We start from the raw sequence: 21,461 nt of genomic DNA, 5'->3' as shown, positions 1-21,461 counted from the left end.
TCAGCACAGTTGCGTATTGGCCCCTCGCTGGCCTTATTCGTGTTGTTCCCTGCATCGATCACCTCCAAAAGAGTACCCCAGTCTCACCCCTAGACCCGGGAGGCACAAATTTAGTAGAAATCTCATGATTGATGGATTTGAAGCTCGCGAGACGATCAAATATCTCTGTCTAGTCGAGCGTCTTGCTGCTGTAGAGCGCTGGCGTGCTGTGCAGGTCGAGTCTCATTTACCAAGGGAAGACCAAGATCGAGAGGTGTTCCCAAGAGGCAGTCCATATGCCAACGACGTTGATATTGAATTTCTCCGCCAAATCCCACACCTCGAAATGACGATGATCTCGTTCTCTCCGAACGTCAAGGTGCCCCTCCCAACAGCATCTGCATACTACGGAGTACGGATACATGTACCAAAGACGATGGCCTCATCCCACTCAGCCATAGTGCCCGTACTCCGTAACGTGCCACTCGCTAAACGCTGACAGAAAATGCGTTAGTCAAAAGATCCCACACGGACCCCATTATTCTCTGACACGCTTCCCTGCGCCCTTCCATCATGATTGGCGGCAATATATCCGCAAATGATTTAAAGTGATTTAAAGTACTCGGGAACTTCCCCTGAGTCTTTATGGTTAGTTTACACAATACTCCCGAGTTCTTGGGTAATGGTATCCGTAAGAAAGGCGACTATTTCTCCATTTTCCACACCTTCGCTATCGCATTGCAATACGACTGACCGTTTGTGGCACGGTGCCACTCAGCGCCCCTGAGCGCCGCTGTGACTTTGACCTGCCTTTAAGTCATATTCCTGTAATTTCTACCAGCAGCAACCCAATATCAATCGAGAGCATGAGAGAGCGTTCGTGGTAAACAACAAGCTGACTTCTGATACGGGAGCGAAATTGAGAGCATGAGGTTCTTCTCGTCGATGCCTGACATGCGCAGGTCCAAGAGCCAAAGTGCAACTGGACCTAGAATGGCAACTGATCGCGGACACTCTAGATAGTGATGGCAACTTAAACTCTATCGAGTCATGTCAGCTAGCAAAGCCCCTCAAATATCGGCTAGATTTGCTACGGGTTGTGGGTGAGGATCTTCACCAAAAGAACTTTGTCAAAGTGTTCTTTTTCCCTAATTTTCTTCCAATTCGACTGGGAATCTACAATGGTGTGAATTGTTATGGTTCTTCTCGAGATCTCATATCAATTCACGTAAGAAAAATATTGGACTTGGTCAGTATGCTTGCTTGCTAATTGCGGTTGTTGATACTAAGAGATTGCCAAGTCGGAAAAGATGGTGCAACGTAACTTGATTGACCCCAATCCTCGGTCCTTACATCTATTGTGCCAAGTCCTGTCTGTAAATGATGAGAGATTGGTAAGGCAGTAACTTTCGCGTTTAATATTACCCTGCGTAGTTGCGGTGGCGAGACCAAGTGCTTACAGCTTCCTTGAAACTTGGAGGTCCTCATAACTACCTAAGTCAAGTACTTCATTCTCCTCACAGACAACAATTTTAGAGGCTCACCAAGCATTTCAGTAGTATTTCATTTCTTTTATAATCCTTACCTTAAAATCTTGGTCGTTGTGCACTCCAAAGCCGCCAACGTGAAGTTTATATCTCCTAGAAATAGGGCTGATACATTGAGAATCTGTCGAAACATTCACTTGTACCTTGCCAATGAACATGAATGACTACTGGCATGCCTTTGACCCTTGAGGTCTATAAGTGATTGTAACCTGCTGGCTCCTGTGCAGACTTGACTTCTGGTTCTCAAGATGTGCGAGTTAGTGGAACGGCAGAACTTGTTCTCTGCGTCACTTTTAACACATCGCCACGAAATACAGCTTAATTCTTCGGTAACCCACAGGATCTTGTGTCGCTATTATTCTCGCTGCTGCTCCGTTCACGCAGGCGTTGTGAAAATTCCATAAACCAAGTGGATCTAGCATTTAGATAGAGCTCTTCAAACCATACCCAAGTTCTCCCTATATTCGAGTCCGTGAGATGGAGGCTGGAGTCAGCGGAATTCTGTTGGTGTCAGATGGCAAGGGCACAGTGTAACATACATGTAATCTCATTCGGCTCTATTCCCAACCTCAAGTGGCCAGCCTTTCATTGTCGCCAACATGACACAACGCTAAGCAGAAGCCGGGCTTATGTAGGCGCTGCACAGCACGGCCCCGACGATGAGAAACACCACAGCATCATCACCAACGACAGCGGCAGAAACCAGGTCAACATTCCGGACAAGTTTGCATTAACCTTAGAGACCCAATATCTTCCAGGCAAATAAGGACTCAGAACTAAATGTTTCAATTTGCTTCGGAACTAGGCGAGGTAGTTTTATGATCTAATTAGAACAATATCTATGGATTCGTAAGCGTGAAGGCGACATCTCCCGTGCTTGCGCCTCCTTTGCAGGTTGACTTGAAACTGCCACTAGGGCAAGTGGCCCTCGCAGCCCGAATGCACCCTTCCCAGCGGCCTTTGGAGACGTTAATGGTGGCTCCAGAAGCAGTTGGGTTCAAGGTAAATTTGGCGGTTCCCGATACGCCCGTGGTACTCTTTGGTGCGCCGCCGCACTTCTGGATGGACCCTGCTATGCCGCCGCAGATAGCCAGTGTAGCAACGTTCATGTCGTGGGTATCAATCTTGCTAAAGGAACTCTTTAGCTCCAGAACTTCAAGTGCGTCTCAGTGTATAGCATGTGGTGGATGCTGACTTACGCGGCCTTGTCTGTGCATGTGGTGCCAGTGACGGCTGCTGGATTGACATCCTTCGACGCTCGGATTTCCAAGGTGTTGTCACTCGCCTGCGGAAGTAGAGGGCTTGGCACAGCGGCAGAAAGACCGGAGAAAAGCAAGAAAATCGAGGCAACGTTGGCGATTAACATTTTGGCGTTGGCGGAGCGGTGTAATAGATTTACTAGATAGAGTTAGAATAGAGTTTCATCTACTTGGACCTGCCAAGATGAACTAGAGTTGGAAGATATGGTCGACGAAGCCCTCTGAACAGCAAACAGGTAGGTTGACGAATCTAGATGCAACGTCAGAAGGCCAAGACGGGTAATTTGTACGAGGCCAGAGTCAACGACTCCGCAAAGGCACTATCGCAGATTTGCGGCTGTGATGTGAGCTAGTTGTTCCAGCAGGGATGTACTTCAGACGACAACGGTTTCGGTCTGTTCGCTTAGAGATCTGACGAACTCTGTTGACACATGGCCAACGATAGCTGAGACCAAAAAGTCTTAATACGCTAAATAGTACATAGCTATAACTCACTACCTTGATCACTAATTGTCTGTAAACATCGCAAGCTTAAACGTTTCTCTAATCCAGGGCAGCCTGGAGAGATGGTCTAAAAGCGTCGGCTGCACCGTTTTCCCCATTTGTCTTGTTGTCTCCAATTTGATCATGTTGCCGTTTCAACTTTTGCCGATGTTTCGCACCATCCTTGCCATCCCACGTTCGGACCGGACGGCAACTCGGTGGGATCCGAAACTGGCAAGCTTATACCTGCAATAGAGAGTGACCAACGAGACGATATAAGCGACAGACTTCGCGTTTCTTCGATCTCCACGCATTCAGGCATACTCTAGCCGAATACACCATCGTTCTTTGGTTTGAATTCCACATGTGGGCGGTTGATGGCCGATTCGGGAAACTCTGCAGGGTCACTGCTCAGGATGCCCTCCATGATCGGCGCAGACATGCCCAGCTAAGGTTCACGATTTTGTCAGTCTGGATGTTAACACGAACAGTGATGCAGGAGTAGAGACTACTTACCGCAAAGTATCTAAGCTTCACAGCATGAATCATAGTAGCGGCCTTTACCGTCACCTTGAATCGTAAGACGCTCCATCCAAGAGGAGGGAGGTCATGGACTGTTACGAGGGCAGGGTCCTTGAGGTTGAGGTTGTTGGATAGGAGGTTGCCACCTACGAGAGCCTCTTCCACGCTCTTGTGCGAGAACCTCGCGTTCGGCTGTGCGCCGAGTAACCAAGCAGGATCTACATGCTTGTAGAGTGGTACCGTGTCGTTCAGATTGTTTTCAATAATAAGATCAACGACGGAGCCCATTGGGATACCTTCAATGACGGGCTTGCCAAGAGATTCTTTGGAACCAGACTCGTTGGCTCCCTGGAATAGAAGAGGCATCAAAGACGAGCGGAATAGCTGCCAAGGCTTCTCATTGAGGTAAAACTCTGGCACGTGAGCCTCCGTGGGCGATGCTTGAGAACCGGCAGCGAGATGGATCGTGAAGTCTGCGGCCTCTGGATGCGAACTCTTGGCCGAAGGAGGCGGTGTGGCAGGGTACGGCGGTAGGAACTGGCCGTCGACAGCCTTGCAGCCCTGGTTTATAGAACCATCCGGCAAAACACAAACGTCGTCGGCTGAAGCTGGCTGTGGAACCTTCATGGGCTCACCGTAGATAGGTCTGCGGCTAGCCTAACGCGTCCGCCGAGTCAGCTCGTACTTGGGTTATTGAACAGTAGACTTACTGGGTATCTCAAAATTGAGTAGGCCTGTAGGTTCTGCATCTGGCTTGTGGACGAGATGCGCATGGCGTAGTCTCCGGGCTCTGCCTCGAGTCTCACCAGAACGGTAAGCCTTCCAGCGCTAGGTACGTAAACAGCCTATCATATGTTGTCAGCTGTGTGCGCATGGATTGAAGAGTTCATATGTGATTACTAACATCGGCTTCTTCGGGAGCTACAAAGCCACCGTTGTTCGCAACTACAGTCAGCTTGTGGTTGTCGATGGAAACCATGACGGAATGCTCGAAGCCAATGTTGATCAAGTTCAACATGATGTAAGCTCTGCCTTCCGTTTCAATGATCTTGAACTAGAATCAGCATCATTCACGGCTGGCTTGTTTTGATAGCCAGACACTACGAACCTCATAGTCAGCCTCGCTTGGAGTGCATGATTCTTCGGGGAGACCAGGTGGTTGGATGCAACCTGTCTCATCCAGGTGAAGTTCGTTCAACTGCTCGTATCCCGGTTGGCGACAGTGGACACGGCCCTTACCTTCAAGGCACGGCCCAAGTCAGTGGTGGAAAGCTGCGATGGGAGTTGACTTGCTCACCATTGACGAGAATTGAATCATAGCAATAGAATTCTGACCCTTCAGCGCGCATGCGAAGCATTTTCCAGCCAGTGTCTCGGTGTTGGTGGTTCTTGATAGCGAGATGCCGCACCTGCTTCTCGGCCTCCATAATCTTTCGTAGCTCGATGTCATCTTTGGTGATGAGACGGTAGGGGCGAAGGCGAGATGGGCTCGGCGCTACATAGACCATACCATACAAGCCCTAGTGTTCAATGTCAGGTCGAGGTAAGTTGATGTTATTGCGGAGAGTTCGCCTGAAAAGGAAGATATAAAAGAGAAAAGAGAACATGTGAAGAAGAGAAGAAGTATGAAGCAGGCGGGAGGTCGAGTGTGCGACGTAGAAAGAGGCGTGAACCTACATCTGCAGACGCCGCAGTTGTGTGCTCAGCGTACCAGTTGAGGCCCCAAGAGCCACTCGTGTCAATTACGCTTGTGAAGTTGCCACGGGGAAGAATAGGGTACTATCATGTCTATGTAAGCTTTGTCCATGTGAGTCAGTGAGTTTGGTCGAACCTGCGATATTCCAGCGGTGCCGTCGTTCCAGCTTCCGGTTCTATGAAGTAGTGAGTTGGTTGTTATGACTAGACAGCATTGTTGGAGATGCCTTCACACTTACGCCTTGTGCCCAATGCCAGACCTATTTGGATGGTTCGATATCAGATCAGAGAGTAGCGCAGAGCTTGAGGACGTGTACCAACCAGTGGATGGAAGATTGAGCATAGACGTCGCTCTTGACTTTCAATGCGACGAGATCACCCTCCTCAGCGTACAGCGTGGGGCAAGGTGTCTGTCCATTGCAAACAAACATGACTCTCCATCGACCACCGTCTAATTCCATGTAAGTCAATGTCATAGGGCTGCTAGTAAGCCTGGCTCAAACCTGGGTTCATCCATCTCACTCCTGACTGAAGCGTGTACTCTCTCGTGAGCCTGTCTTGTTCACTGGGGGGTTGGTGGCGGCCCCAGCTATCGAGCAGCCCGCTGAGCGGGTACCCGCTTCTCCACAGTCCAGTAAGAGCAAGGAGAAACAGCGTGGACAGGCTAGAGATCCAAATGTTCCGAGTGTAACGGTTCTTCGACTTCCCTCGAGAAACGCCGAGTTGTGCTGGCTCAAGTAAGTGTTGTTTTGACTCCATTTTCGCGTTGGCCTTGGAGATGTCTAACTCACAGGATTCGAGAGAAAGCAAAGGGAATTTGCCCTGGGCAACTCGACAATAACAACCACGTGGACCATGGCGGCCGCGGAATTAGGATACGACATTTCCTGGGGTTCTTCCCGCCGCCCTGAGTCAGATTCGTAATCCGGTAGTCAGTTTTCTGACTACTAATCGCCCCTTCGAGAACGCTAGGTCTTGCCGTTGTCTTTCGGACCGCGAGTTTGCAACGTTGTAGCTTTTCCGAAGGTGTTGTGGCAAAGGGGCACGACCCTGTTTCGTAGAGCATTGCGTTGATCATGATTCGGCACTTTGAGGTCTGCCAGGGGTTTGCAACCGATCTGTATGGAGCCTCACGATAATTGGGACATTCGACCGAGCGTAGGGGCCTAGAAGAACGGGGCAGATATGCTGTTTGAACTCTAAAGTGACACTCCGCCTGCACTCCGTAAACTCCAACCGATTGGAAGCATGTCGAACAGGTCTCCTTTGCGTTAGGTTGCGGGAAAGCGGGTTGGTACCCCTGACTCGGTAAACTCTAACGGTTGCATCGGATGGTTGTAGGGATACCTGGACGACAGAAGTCCGACCCGGGAAGAACGCCGTAAAAGAGGTCAAGTTGGGCACCGTAAAGAGGAGTGCCGGGTAGTCTTTCGAGCGATTTCCTCTGCTTCTCTCCGGGCCAAGAAGACAGTCATGGCAGCTCTTACGAAGTGCGCAATCTTGTCTTTGCTCGCCGGCGTGAGTCTGGCAGCTCAAACGAGACGGTATAATTTTACCATCACGAACAAATGGGACGTTGGAGATGGACATGGCCGACCTGTCTTTGCTATCAACAATGAGACACCAGGGCCCCTCATTGAAGCGGAAGAAGGCGACGAAGTCGAGGTCTTCTTAGACAACCAGCTGGCCTTTGAAACGACCATGCATTGGTATGTGTTCCCCATTCAATCCACAATTGTGGTCTCTCATCCTACCTAGACTTACATACAGACAGGCATGGCATCTACCAAATCGACCGACCCTGGAATGATGGAGTCCCTGGCGTAACACAATACTCCATTCAACCTCGAGATACCTACACATACCGCTTCACAGTTCAGCAACAATACGGGAGCTACTTCTATCACGGCCACTTTGGACCTGCGTTTGCCGATGGCATGCGAGGGCCAATATGGATCGCACCTGCTGAATGGAGGCCAAGACCTTACGAGTTGATATCATCATCGCCAGTTGATATTGAGGGCATGAAGCGAGCTGAGAAACATCCAAAGCATGTTGTCATCAGCGACTGGAATGCCGAGCCCATGGACATCTTGCTGATCATGTACCGGGATACTGGCATTGTTCCGTGGTGCAGTAACTCAATCGTTCTCAATGGCAAGGGAAGGACAGTGTGCCATCCAAGAGAACTGATTGATGCGGTGGGAGGTCCAGGAAGAAACTCTCTTGGTTGTTTACCTCAAAATGGCCAGAAGGAATATGCAAACGAGCAGACTTGCCAGGCGATGTTTGCTGATCTGGAGATATTTGAAGCTGAAAGCGGCGAAGAATGGATCTGGATCAACTTCATCCATTCTGGCGCGCACCATGAGCTGCAAATCAGCGTGGACGAGCATGATTTCTACGTTATTGCTGCTGATGGAGAGTTTGTTCATCCTCAGAAGGTTCACGCTGCCAATTGTAACCTTGGAGAGCGCATCAGGTGAGGAAAATACTTGGTTGACAATCCCGTTGGCTCCAGATAGACTGCTAATAAGACTTACGTAGCATTCTTGTACGTCTCGATCAGAAGCCTGGGGACTACGCCATCAGATTGACATCGCTCCGCCCAGAGCAAGTCATTCAGGGCTTTGGAATCCTTCGTTATCCTGACCAAGGCAGCGAAGTGAAGCAGGAGGTACCCGACACCAAGTCTTGGGTTCATCTTAACGGAACTCTTATCTCGTCATCATCCGTGGCCATGGATGAGACCAAGCTTGCACCCTATCCTGCACGACCTCCTCCACCAAAGGCAGACAACACCGTTAGATTCTTCGTCAACATGACGGGCCCCAGCAGCTGGGCGTTGAACATCGGCCCTCACCAGGCTTTCCGTCAGCAGCTTCCACCCTTGCTATGGGATGAGGAGTCACGTGGCGAGACAACCTACGGAGACAACACTCAAGGCGGTGCGCTCCAGAATGGAACCGTCGTAGACATCATCTTCGAGAACGGTGCCAATGTCACATCTCAACATCCATTCCACAAGCACAACAACAAGGCTTTCGTCATCGGCACTGGTACTGGTGGCTTTCCGTGGCCAACAGTCGAGGATGCAATTCGCGAGGGTGGAATGGCGAAGCACTTCAACCTCGTCAATCCACCCAATCGAGACGGTTGCAGGCTCGGAAATAGCACCGGAGACTGGACAGTCATTCGGTACGAGATTGCTTTCCCTGCCGCCAGCATGCTTCATTGCCATATGATTCATCATTTTGCAGTAAGTCAACGACGTTCAATCAAGCCCTCTTGCAGATTGTGAACCACCGATGTAACTAACCTTATCTTAGGCTGGGCAGCAGGTTGTGCTACTTGAGGGGGTCGAATCCATGGCCCAAATCCCCGCAGAAATGAAAGACAGAGTACATTCAGACTTCACACCACCACTTCGGTACGGCCCATTGGACTGATTACACTTTTGCTGCCCAAATTACCTCGTGTCAACCATGCAAATGCCACCTTCTTTCTGCGCTCAGACGGGTTGTTTGGGCGAATATTTCATCGCGCTTGACAGGAACAACGAGCAGGCTGGGTTTTGCTTGGTTGATTGCCGCGGCATCCGAGGGGAAAGACCTGAAGCGCGATTTAAAGTTTGTATCGAGACAGGGCATGGAACATCACAATGAAAACGGAATTCATTTTCCATCTCATACTGTCATACCTTGCTCTGACTGGTCAGACCAGTCAGTAACAGAGTACATGCACGAATGAGTCCAATGGGAATGGGAGTCGCTGGAAGACTGAGCCCATGTGCCGCGGTTGACAGTGATTTCTGGGCACAAACAAGTGTCATCAGGATAACTTCCTATCTCTCAAAGGGCACATTGGCTCCGACGGCGTTCCCGGCAAGACCAAGAATGTTGCCCCCGGGAGCCGCGGTCCGAATCATTTACCAGACCCTTGCGCTTCAAAGTGATCACTGACCAAGGGTGACTGACGCATATGGTTTGCACTCTTTTAATAAAAATTCAAGCTTTTTCGATTGCTGACATGTTCACCATGCGTTTTCCTACTCTGTACACGAACCTTTGGCCAAAGGCGACGCACGCTTTAGCACTTCTCTGTGCCTTTTGATATACATGCAAGACGTCTTCTCGTTCCCCAGGACTCAGGAAAGTTGTTCTTGCAGCAACAGACGGGTCTTGTGTCGTCCCTGTTAGAGTATCTCCATTCCTGTTCTCTGTCTTTAGGTCTTCCCTGTGTCTCAGGGAACCTACGCGTCGAAGAGACCCCCTCATCTTGCTAAAAGTATCGGTGGTTGAACTTCGCCTGCTGCCAGCCCATGATCCCTGAGTGAATGAAGTCCGAGCCGTGCTAGGCGAGTCGTACGATTCTGAGAATGTTCCAGTTGTTGAGCTCCTTCTGCTCCGCCGACTTGATTCCGAGTACGAAATCTGCTCGGCATGAATCATCAAGTCTTCATATCGCAGAGAAGGAACATCGGGAGCATCGCGGCTCAAACTCGCTTCGCGAGGGGTAAAAGAGAAGAGTGATACCGAACGAGAAGGGTAAGCTGATACTGATTGAGCATCAGAATTGTCGTCAATTATCCCCTCCACATCAGTTTCGCGAGAGATGACTTCTTTCTCCTCTGAGATTCTAGGAGCCAATTCGGAGCAAGCGTCGAGTTCAAAGCGACGGCGTAGTCTATCAACCGAAGTTCTGTATGTCGAAGCAGAGCATTGACGAGGGGTGTCACTCTCTTGGAAAAGCGGCCGAGGAATATCGCAGAGTGTACATATGCAGCTTGATACGGATTGTCGGGTCGGAGGGCTGCTTGGAAGGCTAGTGCTGGCGTCAGATACCACAGAGCATTCGATGGCACCTAGCCTGCCGTCAATTTCATCGAAACGAAGCTCTAGACGATTCAACTTCGTGAGAATGATTTTGAGAGCTTCTTGATTGGCGTGCGGATGCGTCATGGTGTTTGATAAAATGGCCAGTAGGTCCTCGTTGATCCACTGGGTTTCGCCCAAGTTCACAATCCGGGAAGGTATCAGTTATTAACTTCTTTAATGAGATTGCAAATACAGCATGACATATCACTCTTCAAATCTTCTTCCCGCAGACATCGACGAATGTGTTGATCTTTGATCTACCGTCGACAACAAAGAACCGCTTCCATACAAGTCGTAGACTCGTAGATCCCCTAACGCCAAGAGACCAATGAGAACCTCGAGTGACGACACCAGCAGTTCTACTATTCCGAAACCCATCAGATTTTCAAAAAACGCACCCAAACCAGGGATTCAAGCAATACTCACATGCTGCAGGGTTCTTATATGGTGTCATGTGAGACGGGAGCGGAAGCTCGCTTGCTGTCAGTTTTCTATCATTATCGGAGCTGGGGTAATAATCGCGCCTAGAGGGAGTCTCGTTGATCAATGTCTCAGATCGAATCTCTTCCCATGTGGCTTAGCGTGTGAGCTCACCAGTTCCATTCAGTCACCACGAGACTCCGGCCTGGCCGATTACAAGGACCGATTCCAGGGCGGAGACCGAGATTGAAGAATCGAATGCTGCTCATGCCAAAAAGGAGTAGCAACTGTAGCATCAATACTTGGACACATCGGTAAATTCTAGTTGTATGGAAAAGGCACCGTAATCGACGTGAAGGCGATGATGACCAGACCCTATCTAACTACCTTATATAGGAGGTTAAACGTACGGTCAGCATTGGGACCCATGCAATATCACCACGGTCTGTTATCTTGATAGACAGAGGGGCTGATTGAATCAATTGTGTCACTTACACAAACCATGCTCTGGTGGTTGTCTGGCGTTCGAGCTGGTGAATGTTCAAGGTACTCAATGACCTGAATATGGTCTCCATCAAGGTTCGCCCAGCTAGTGCGCTGGAGTCACAGGTAGAGGAAGATGAGGGCTTCAACGCAATGTGATAATAGAGTGATCGAAAGACGGATTATCTGGGCAAATGCGCTCTTTTCGAAGCTTGCGTACAGCATGGTGTTACTGACAATCCTATGGGTCTGGTGGGAGGCTATTCGTATGTCACTTTAGTCAAATTCAGTGCACTGCTTCACCCTCAGGCTTGTCTGACGCTGATATCTCCGGCTCTCACTCAACGCGAATGGGTCTGTTTCTAACCATGGTTAATTAGAAGAACGTCTGATACCTGGCCCTCAAGATTCTCATCGTTGTCATTCGTCGTCGATGCAAGCGTTCCCGGCTCTCGGTCTCAAATTCCTTTAGCTATCTTATGATACCTTCTGCTACCTTCATGTTACCAAGGTTGAGATTATGCTCTGTACCAAAGCATATTGCACATATCTGGCGTGAACAGCTCAAGATTAAATAGCACTATGAATGAAAGACTCCCTACTGGAATTTGTTCCGGATCTACCAATGGTGACGAGCTCTTACTTTGTGAGTAAGCTTGACCAGCGGCATTGTTCCATTAATATCAATCATACGGCTTTCTCGGCCAAAATCATATCCTAGAGTTGCATGTGCCCAATAGTGCAGCACGTACTCGAGTAGTATCGATTGTATTCTACATATGTGCATCAAGAATGCCCTGGCGCCTTGTACTCTTGCAAGCGGAACCGGCGTTAATAATTGAAAAAAAAAAAAAAAAAACACCCCATCAAGAACACCGTCAAATTATGTAATTTGGGCTATCTTGGCGAGTTCCCAGACGTTGTGTCTGATCCCAAGGTTGCAAGTTGCCAGCAGCTTCGTCTTTGATGCCCTTGTGACTTCAACAATATCGGATATCAGGGAGAGCGTAGTTGACAACGTCAATCGGCCATTGAGGGTCACTCCAATTACCCGCTTACATCTACTTCGAGAGAGAGTATCCACCGCCTACAGCTGAAGAGGTTGATGGACTACCCCATCGGAATGGCTATCCGGGCTCAACTCGACCGCAGCAGTCGATCATCCCCGCTGTCGCTGCGAACGATTACTTTCGTCGTCAACGTTGTAGCAAGAGCTCACACAACAGAATGCATGAAGAGTCGATCGTCTAGAGTCAAAAGACTTTAGTGGAACTCTTGGGTGCCTATGCTCGTACCTCGCATTGATCGATTTATCTCGTGATTCAATTGAATGGTCTATTCACGGAGTGAGAATTTGTCTCTCGGCAGCCTAAGGGCTATCTGAGAAGTTAGTATCGGATAGCTGAAGATCGCCGTGTTGCCAAGCACGGTGGACTGCAAATAGTCCCGCGCATCCTTGTAATCGCAATGGTACATGTTTCTCTCAATTGAGGCAGACTAAGTTTCGAAGCTATAAGCGCACCACGGCAGGAAGTAAACGGGCGCGGCTAGTGCCATGGCAAAGACTTTGAACTGGATTGTGACGTCAATGGTCGCTTATTCGCAGCATGTTGAGTAAAGAAATCGCTGCGTAACGATCATGCATGTGCACCGCCTCGAGAGGCTAGGTGTTAAAATGCAAAAATACGCGGGGCAAGACTATCACGCGCCTACGGAGAAACTTGGAAGTGGATGCTGCGCGAGCCTCGAGTCCCATTGACAAGGGATACAGATTGGGCGAATACGGGGTAAACAACGATGTCGTGGGAGATGATAGGATTCTCGCAGGCCTCCTCGGTGACAATGACCGGACGAACCCCACAGATTAAAGTAACAACGGTGGCACCAACCCCCGGACATGATGGCCCAAGTGAGAGAAACTGGAGAAACTGGAGAGAGAGAGAGAGAGGGGAGAGAGATCTTGGCTCGTCTGCTAGTGCGAGCCTTCGTTTACTACCCCGCCATCTCCGCCGGCCGTTGCTCTCTTTTTTCTTTTCGCGCGCCAATCCGGTGTAACCTCTCTCAAGCAAGGTACCGGTAGTCAACGTCGACATCGGGTGCCCTCGCCCGTTAGCTGGTCTTGGCCTCTCCGCATTCTCAGTGTTGTCTTGCCCGAACCGAGCACCGAGATGGAATGATTGATGGGGTTTACTTTGGGTTGCTGCCGGATCGTCCCTGGCTGCTCCTCTTGACTCGAGCATCTTTCGACATTGTGGCAGAAAGCGCTCCAGTTACAATCGAGCATCTTGTCTTGACAGCATCCACCGGGGGCCGCACCATGCCACCAATATGCCTTCCCGCGTGGATCTACCCCAGGAACGCTCGGGAAAGTGATGATGTCGGCAGTCTCGCTGCGACCTCATATACGTCAATGTCACGGCTCCATGGACTATAAAGACGCGTGAAGCTCCCCGTTGGAAGGCATCATGTAGCATCCTGAAGCAAGGCACCATCTTCCAGTCAAGACCAGCAACGGAACACACAATGTTGTTCTCCAAGATCGTCTCCGCCTCACTGGGGCTCTTCAGCCTCCTCGGCTCGGCTGCCGCTTACACCAACCCCATCCGCAACCCCGGAGGTGGTGATCCTCAGATTTCGTGGTTCGATGGGTACTACTACTTCATCTCGACCGAGTGGACCAACCTCCAGCTCGCGCGTGCCACGACGATTGAAGGATTGAAGACGGCCACGCCCAAGGTCATCTACTCCGACTCGAACCCGACGCGATGCTGTAGCGTCTGGGCTCCCGAGATCCACTACTTTGACGGTAGATGGTACCTCTACTACACCGCCGGTAACGACGGTAACTTGGATGGACAGAGGATGCATGTCTTGCAGGGTAAGTGTGGTGCTGTGTAGTTAATAGAAAGAACGTATGCTTACAATCGTTTTCAGGCGGCGCCTCTCCCTGGGATGACTGGTCCTACGCGGGCCGTGTCACCGACGACTGGTCCCTCGACGGCACCGTCGTCCGCTTCAACGACTGGGGCAACTACTTTGTCTACTCGTGCATGACAGGCGTCCCAAACCAGTCCGCCTGCGTCCGCAAGCTCAACGACGACTACATCTCCGCCTCGCCCAACATCACCATCATCTCCCAGCCCGACCAGCCCTGGGAGCAGAGCGAGGTCCCCGTTCAGGAAGGCTTCTACGGTCTCTACTTTGGCGGCAAGACGTACATCGCCTACTCGGCCAACTACTGCTGGACGCCCGACTACTGCGTTGCCCTGCTCGAGTGGGACGGCGTCACGGACCCGTCCTCCCCCTCGGCCTGGACAAAGAGCAATGGGTGCCAGCTGACGACGGCCAACGGCAACTTTGGTACGGGCCACAACAGCTTCTTCCGCAGCCCCGACGAGACGGAGACGTACATCACCTTCCATGCCACGGCAAATGCCAACGGCGCCTGCGACGACAGCCGCTATGTCATGGTCCAGCCCATCACCGCCAACGCAGACGGCACGCCCAACTTTGGCGTCCCGCAAGCTTCCACTTACGAGTGGGCCGAGCCTAGCGCGTAGGAACGTTGTGAGCTAGAGGAGAGGGGAGAAGACGGGGAAACGCGAGCTAGGAAACGCGCGAAGCTAGGATGTAGCTGTGAGGATAGATGGGCGGATTGTCCCGGTTCGGCTGTATATATAACCCGCCTACTACAGGGTAGTACATGAATCAACGATTTGACGAGTAGAACATGGAGCTGCCCGAACTTGAAGCTATGACAAGAGTCATGCTCCCCAACTTTGATTACCAATGCGGTGAGTATTGCATTTTTCGCCTATTTCGGGACATGATGGTCTGTGTTGAAGCAGCGAAGCTCTCTACCCCTCCATCTTTGAGGAAAAGCCCGGAACCAAGTGCGTCATCGTCTGTTCTTTCGCCCGAGTCCATGCGTCCGAAAAAGAGCAGCCTCTTTGACAAGGAAACATCAATGTTTTAGTACAATGTTTTAGTGTGAAAAGACCACATGGAGGACGGGGTAGAGTACAGGGCAATACTGGGCGAGCCAGGGTAACGAGACAGGGTGCGGCATGCCAGCGACGGCCCAAAGTATTTGACAATCCATCCATCCCCGGGGCGGCGGGCGGACGGGAAGCAGGTTGGGTTGGCTCAGCCCCAAACATTGTGAGCCGGAAAGTAGTCCATACCTTGGCTAACAGAACCTTGGAACGCAACGTCGGGAAGACATGTGAGTTTATAAAGGTTAGAAAATTCGGAACACAATAGAGATGGACAGGCTGACGGGACACGGGGGAGACGGGGTGTGTGTTGGAAAAGCATATGATAATCATCGCAAGATTTACGTTTTGGTGACGGTTTCAAGCGGCGGGGAGCCGGGGCGGGAAGTACAGGAAACGGACTTGCGTTGCGCGTCTTCGTTTGTGCGGTTGCAGGAATACCGGCCGCTGGGCTTTCTAGAGGAGAGAAGAAAAGGCACCGGGAACTCTAACCTTGTCCTGCTACAGAGTGCGTAGAAGGAAGCATGCACGCAGGAGTGAGTGAAGCAGAACAGAAGCAAAAGCTCGCAGCTCTCTCAACGGCCGTCGGTTCAACGTTGTACTATGTTGGGAAATCCTATCGCGAAAAGTTTCACACCTCACCCTTTATCCGTCTCTCTCCTTGCCCCCCTACCTCTCTACTGCCCTCCCTTTTCGTTCTTCTCGAGAGAGAAAAAGACTGGACGACTTACGCAATAAGCTCCCGCCCGCCACTTCCCGCCGTCATTCATCTACCTTATAGCTGGGAGGTTGCGTTCCGAACATGCCCAGCTATCGCACAGGCCTTTCTAGAAATGCATCCGAATTCCCATACGTCTTTCTACGTCTACTCTCCTTCTGCCTCTTTCTCTCTTCTTTCACCTCTTCCTTTGCTTGTTCGTGGGGAAGAGTAGACAAGACAGGCCGTTGCCAAGATACGACGTTGGCAACTTGAGCCGTTTGCATGATACAACCCAACTCACTTACACGCCTCGCCCCCCGCGTCCACACAAGCTATCCTTTTCAGGGAATCGGTTACATCAGGAATAACTGACAACACACCAACTTCTATCCAGACTCAAACATTGTGGTAACCACCTACTACTACAACCCATAGTCCCGCGCTACTATGGGCCGCCATGTAACCCTCTGGTCAGCCGCATTCCTGGCCACGGGCGGCTTCCTCTTTGGCTTCGACTCGGGCATCATCACCTCCACAATCGCCCTCCAAACCTTCAAATCCTACTTCAACCCCTCCGATGCCGTCGCCGCCGGCATCGTCTCTTCCTTCCAGGGCGGCGCCATCCTCGGGACCATCATCAACATGATTTGCTCCAACTGGCTCGGCCGCCGCAATACCGTGTTCCTCGGCTCGCTCATCTCCATCATGGGCTCCGCGCTGCAGGCAGGGTCAGAAAACCTCGTCGCTCTTATTGTCGGACGGTTCGTTGGCGGGACCGCGGTCGGTGTGCTGACGTCCACGATTCCGATGTACGCTTCGGAACTCGCGCAGGCGAGACATCGTGGGAAACTGTCGGGGTTGTTGCAGTGGATGCTTAGTTGGGGGTTCCTAGTTGCGCAGTGGTTGGGGTACGGATGTTCATTTGTGACGAATGACTTCTCATGTGAGCCCTTTCTTCCTTGTTTCATTTCTCTTCCTATACCTCTGTCTATCTCAAGCTTCAGCTCCTGAGGTTGAACCCGTTTGGTGAACTACCAGGGACCATGAAACTAACATACCAAAAGGGCGCTTCCCCCTAGCCTTCCAATGCATCCCCGGCGTCGTAATCGCAACAGGAATCTACTTCCTCGAAGAATCTCCCCGCTGGCTTGTCGAAAAGGGCCGCTACGCCGAAGCCCGCCGTAGCCTAGACAAACTCCGCGTCGGCGTCGACGAAAAGGCAGTCGACATAGAATACAACGAGATCCGCCACGCCGTCCGCACCCAATCCGCCCTCCGTGAGAACGGCAACCTCTGGAAAGCCATCATCACCAAACCCTCCTGGCGGAAACGCTTGTTGCTAGGCTGTGGCGTTCAGGCTTTCTCTCCGCTCTCTGGTATTAATGTAATCAACTACTTCGGTCCCCGCATCTACGAGCTCCTAGGTATCGGAACCCAGACCTCCCTCATGATAATCGGTATCAACGGCGCGCTGGGCATCATATACAACACAATCGGTCTCTGGATGCTCGATCGCATCGGCCGCGTAAGACCGCTCATCGCCTCCGCAGTGGGGTTAGCAGCCGCACTCCTAGTCAACGCCGTCCAATTCCAGTACCTAGACCGCTCCAACGCAGACCAACTACGCAGCATGGTCGCCATGAACTTTGTCTTTGGCTTCTTCTTCACGCCTCTGGGGATCATATCCTGGGTCTACCCAGCCGAGATCTTCCCCCTCGAGATCCGCGCCCTCGGCAACGCGCTCACGACGTTTACCAACTGGACCATCAACCTCATCCTTGTCTCCTTTTCGCCGCAGGCCCTCACCGCCGTCGGGTTCAAGTTCTTTTACGTGTTTTTTGTGTTCAACGTCATAGCCGCGCTGTGTTACTACTTCTTTTACCCCGAGACGTCGGGCCGCACGCTCGAGCAGATGGATGAGCTGTTTGGCGATTATGTGCCCATGTCGGAGCAGAGTGCTCTGGGGACTGTCATCACAGGATCTGATAGCTCAAGAGTAAAAGGTGGCAAGTATGGCTCGTTTTCGGTACATGAGCGCGTATCCTCGACTGCGGTGTAAAGCAGTATCGAGAGCTGTCTGATGACAGATGTTGTTGTTTTGTCAGTCGTTCACAACTTGGCCAGGGGTAATGCAATAGAATGGGCTCGTAAATGGATATAGACCATAGCTACACTCAGTCAGAACATTCGTTATTGTAATAACCATGTGAGAACAACCTCATTCGCGAAAGTAGCTTACAGATGAACGGAATTTGATGAAACATCTGGTTCGCTTACACTAAGGGTAGGTCGGCAAGAGACTATGCTCAGGTACACAAGAACAGCTGAACAATTACAAGGTTTGCATTACTAGGTATATAACAAGCCATCAAGCGTGAACTCGTCGCCAGTGGGACAACATGAATGCCAAGAACAACAAACTCGCCATGAAGTCATGACCAAAGCCACACCGAAACGTACAGGGCTCATTTACAAACACACCATGCTCTCATCCACACTCGCTCCTGTGGAATGTGACAACACTGAGGGCGCTCACCAGCAACCGGGCCAATCCTTATCGTCGAGTTCCTCCTCAATTGTGCTTAGATCGCTATTCGAGGTCGTCGAAGGTGACAGATCGGACGGAGGCGTGGTGTCCGATTCACGACCAAACATCATCGTCTCATCTAGCATCCGAATAGCTTTTTGATCTTGCATATCCAGGGAGTCGTAAAAGGTGCGCAGCTCCTTCAGCAGCGCAGAATCGCTCGCCGCACTCTAGTCGGCCTTCTCCAACAGCGCCTCGCCCTCGGATTCGTCTTCGATGCTCCAGTCCTTGAAGCCCTCGCCTCGGACCCAGCTGATACCCTTTCTCCAGCTACCCTCCTTGACAGCCCTCGCGTCTCTCTCGTAGACAACACCGGTCAACATCAGCGCCATGACAAAGACCCACACGTCGCCACCCTTCATAGCCTTCCACCACCTCCTCTTCACGCCGACCTTCCACAGAGAGTCGACGCTCACGCGGGCCGAGTACAAGAAGACGCCGCGTCCGCTCTTGCGCTCAACCCACGCCCACAAACCGGCAAGGAAGCCTCCAAAGAAGAATCTCTGAGTCGGCAGGAATGTGCGAGGGAACCACTGTTGGAAGAAGCAAATGCTGGCCCAGGCTGTGGAGATGGCGCCGGTCAAGAAGGTGCTCATGCGGAGCGACTTGGCGATGACGCGCTGCAATGTTGTGACGGGAGCGTTGTACAACGAGCGGAACCGTGGGACAAAGGTCATGACGGAGTAGATGACCAGGAAGAATTTCGTGAGGCTAGGGAATGAACCAAGCCAAAAGTTGAGGTAGGTCCGTAGACAAGATGGGTCGGATGGATGAAGAGTGGCACATGATAGCGAAGTGATGATGGGATGTGCTGATGAAGTAAGAGGAGCAACAGCGCTGAGAGTTGGCGGCAGTGTCTCCTTGTTGGGAAAGAGGGTTGGTGATACAAAGGGTCTGTTGTTGTTAGGAAAGGGGTGATTATTGGAGGATTGCGGGAGACTCACGGCCAGTTTAGCTTTGCCATCTGAGCAAGGTTGTCGACAATCTCCATGGCCTTGGGCCACTTGAGATGAGATGGGTAGTCGTTTGGCCTGGGGTGAATGTATGCTGTTGAGTTTTTGAAAATGAAGTTTCCATATGACTAGTCAGATGTTAGTATTCTGCAGAAGGAACCGTTGTTCACCAGTAACTCTTACCTCAGGGAAGCAGTCCCGGTCGAAGACAACGGCATGAAGCAGCTGTCCAAAGGCAAAAGGCTGGATGAGCCAGCTGCCCCACCACCAAGGTCTCTCCCTCTTGACCTTCCCGCCGTTCTTAAAGCCCCAAATCATACCCTCCTCCTCACACAGGTTCCAGCCGAACTCGAGCGCTCTGAACAAGGTGTAGATGGCAATGGTGACGCGCAGCTGCTGGGCGGGGTACACGCCGAGGAATGCACCAGCGAGAGACGCGCCAATGGCCGGTGCAAAGGGAGATGTCAAGGTCGCAGATGTGCGCGGGTTACGCTGGCGGAAGGGTGCCGCAGACGGATCGAGAAGGTGCGCTCGTAGGCGGGTGAGGAATCGGAAGAGGATGCGGTAGAGAAGGAGGATGGCGGAAAGGGAGAGGGAGAGTCGGAGGGTGGGCGACTTGTGGAGGGGTTGCTTTTTGGCATTGGGACTGCGAGTGCGCAAGGCATGTACGTCAGCATAAACCTTTGTCGCACGTATGGTAGATGGGAGCAGCAACTTACTCTGGCTTTCCGCCTAGAAATTTGGTCGAAACGAGAGCCCAGCCCTTCAAAGCCATGGCTGTTCCCACGAAGACGCGGAGCGAATGACGCACGGCGCGAGCATTGTAATCGTCGACAGCCCTCCCGGCACCAGCCCCAGCACCAGCACCAGTGGGAGCAGCGGCAACAGCATTGCCTTGCCTTGCGGCAGCAGCCTTGTCACCATCGACGATGCGCTCGACAGCAGTGACGCTCGGCGCAGCTCTCTTAAGCAGCCGCGAGCGCGACAGGACGTACTTGTGTAGGGTGGCATACTCCTTGGCGGAGATTGTGTATCGCAGAGTATTTCGGAGGATGGGATCGGTGATGCTATTGCGTGAGGGTGGTGGCCGAGACGAGGGACCGCCTGCGGAGGGTCGGGGGCTCGAGGTTTGCGCGGGACGGGAGGCTGCGGCCGGGCCTGGCCGCGACGAGGAAGTCGCGGCAGAGGCCATTATCGGGAGATGGGATGGTGGTGATGAATGAGGGCGATGAGATGTAGGGGAGAGATGGGCGGCGGTAAAAGAAGAGTGACTCGGGTACTGGGTTCGAAATCGTCAACGGGAGGTAGTTTGTTGTAGTATCGTGGTCGTAGTGGTGTATGCTTGTGTGTGGTGTGTCCCTCGGTGGTTGGTGGTTGGAAATGTGCTTGGTCCGAACTGGAGTAGCTCTTGGTTAGCACGTGCCAATGCCGAAACCTTGGATTAGACTGCCCATCGCCCGAGTGCGCGTGCACGGCGATGGCTTCAATGACGAACTTACTACGGTCGAGATACTAGAGATAAAGGGGATGGGGTTGTGCGCGTGAGTCGCGGAAGACGTAATTAAGTTGGAACAGCGACTGCTGAAGGTGAGGCGAGAAAGAAGCAAGAGGAAGTTAAAATGGTGTAGAGCGTAGAAAGACAAAAAGCAATGAAAAAAAGCAAGACCCAAGTGGTTGCTGCCGCGTGTGGTGGTTGTGGTGGGAGGAAGGAATGCAGAACTGAGAAACGGTACCGAACGGACTGGACGGAGCAACCTGGAACCCCTCGAGCCAAGGTCCCAAGGTTCCGTCCGGGGGACCGTCCAGAGAGTGTCACGGGAAACATTTCCTTGGGCGGCCGAAAGCACAAAAAGCACATGCCTCGGCTCTCAGGCCCAACAGGGAATTATTGACTACCCATCCAGGCCATCCCACTCATCCCTCCAGTTACCTTTCCGGGGTCCAGCACCTACACTGCATAT

The 21,461-nt window shown here is 51.7% G+C and overlaps 7 protein-coding genes across 7 annotated transcripts; 3 read left to right on the top strand and 4 right to left on the bottom strand.

Annotated features, from left to right (window-relative positions):
• Positions 1-2,365: 2,365 nt before the first annotated feature.
• On the bottom strand, positions 2,366-2,892 carry BDP55DRAFT_733538 (uncharacterized protein; the record flags this gene model as incomplete). Its single annotated transcript, XM_060580101.1, has 2 exons — positions 2,366-2,654; positions 2,726-2,892. The coding sequence occupies 2 exons, from the start codon at positions 2,890-2,892 to the stop codon at positions 2,366-2,368; spliced, it is 456 nt and encodes a 151-aa protein (XP_060423962.1).
• A 418-nt stretch (positions 2,893-3,310) lies between these two features.
• On the bottom strand, positions 3,311-5,961 carry BDP55DRAFT_757038 (Cupredoxin; the record flags this gene model as incomplete). Its single annotated transcript, XM_060580776.1, has 10 exons — positions 3,311-3,716; positions 3,785-4,447; positions 4,501-4,635; positions 4,695-4,844; positions 4,899-5,029; positions 5,088-5,310; positions 5,468-5,569; positions 5,622-5,661; positions 5,725-5,745; positions 5,807-5,961. 10 exons carry the CDS (start codon positions 5,959-5,961, stop codon positions 3,594-3,596), a joined length of 1,743 nt encoding a protein of 580 aa, XP_060423961.1. The 3' UTR covers positions 3,311-3,593.
• Positions 5,962-6,958: 997 nt separating this feature from the next.
• Positions 6,959-9,143, top strand: BDP55DRAFT_772829 (laccase TilA; the record flags this gene model as incomplete). Its single annotated transcript, XM_060581145.1, has 4 exons — positions 6,959-7,194; positions 7,260-7,967; positions 8,033-8,744; positions 8,815-9,143. 4 exons carry the CDS (start codon positions 6,959-6,961, stop codon positions 8,932-8,934), a joined length of 1,776 nt encoding a protein of 591 aa, XP_060423960.1. The 3' UTR covers positions 8,935-9,143.
• A 349-nt stretch (positions 9,144-9,492) lies between these two features.
• BDP55DRAFT_757027 (uncharacterized protein) lies at positions 9,493-10,486 on the bottom strand (the record flags this gene model as incomplete). The annotated part of the gene is made up of 1 exon (XM_060580775.1): positions 9,493-10,486. Exon 1 carries the CDS (start codon positions 10,444-10,446, stop codon positions 9,493-9,495), a length of 954 nt encoding a protein of 317 aa, XP_060423959.1. The 5' UTR covers positions 10,447-10,486.
• Positions 10,487-13,788: 3,302 nt separating this feature from the next.
• On the top strand, positions 13,789-14,825 carry BDP55DRAFT_563638 (glycosyl hydrolase; the record flags this gene model as incomplete). The annotated part of the gene is made up of 2 exons (XM_060570262.1): positions 13,789-14,143; positions 14,200-14,825. 2 exons carry the CDS (start codon positions 13,789-13,791, stop codon positions 14,823-14,825), a joined length of 981 nt encoding a protein of 326 aa, XP_060423958.1.
• Positions 14,826-16,407: 1,582 nt separating this feature from the next.
• Positions 16,408-18,145, top strand: BDP55DRAFT_720102 (general substrate transporter; the record flags this gene model as incomplete). The annotated part of the gene is made up of 2 exons (XM_060578458.1): positions 16,408-16,903; positions 17,025-18,145. 2 exons carry the CDS (start codon positions 16,408-16,410, stop codon positions 18,017-18,019), a joined length of 1,491 nt encoding a protein of 496 aa, XP_060423957.1. The 3' UTR covers positions 18,020-18,145.
• A 572-nt stretch (positions 18,146-18,717) lies between these two features.
• BDP55DRAFT_563653 (uncharacterized protein) lies at positions 18,718-20,692 on the bottom strand (the record flags this gene model as incomplete). Its single annotated transcript, XM_060570263.1, has 4 exons — positions 18,718-19,441; positions 19,492-19,628; positions 19,684-20,146; positions 20,220-20,692. 4 exons carry the CDS (start codon positions 20,690-20,692, stop codon positions 18,718-18,720), a joined length of 1,797 nt encoding a protein of 598 aa, XP_060423956.1.
• Positions 20,693-21,461: the final 769 nt, after the last annotated feature.

This window comes from Colletotrichum godetiae, assembly GCF_030913485.1.
Source record: "Colletotrichum godetiae strain CBS 193.32 chromosome Unknown BDP55scaffold_64, whole genome shotgun sequence".
Classification (NCBI taxonomy): domain Eukaryota; kingdom Fungi; phylum Ascomycota; class Sordariomycetes; order Glomerellales; family Glomerellaceae; genus Colletotrichum; species Colletotrichum godetiae.
This window is presented reverse-complemented; position numbering and strand designations above follow the sequence as displayed.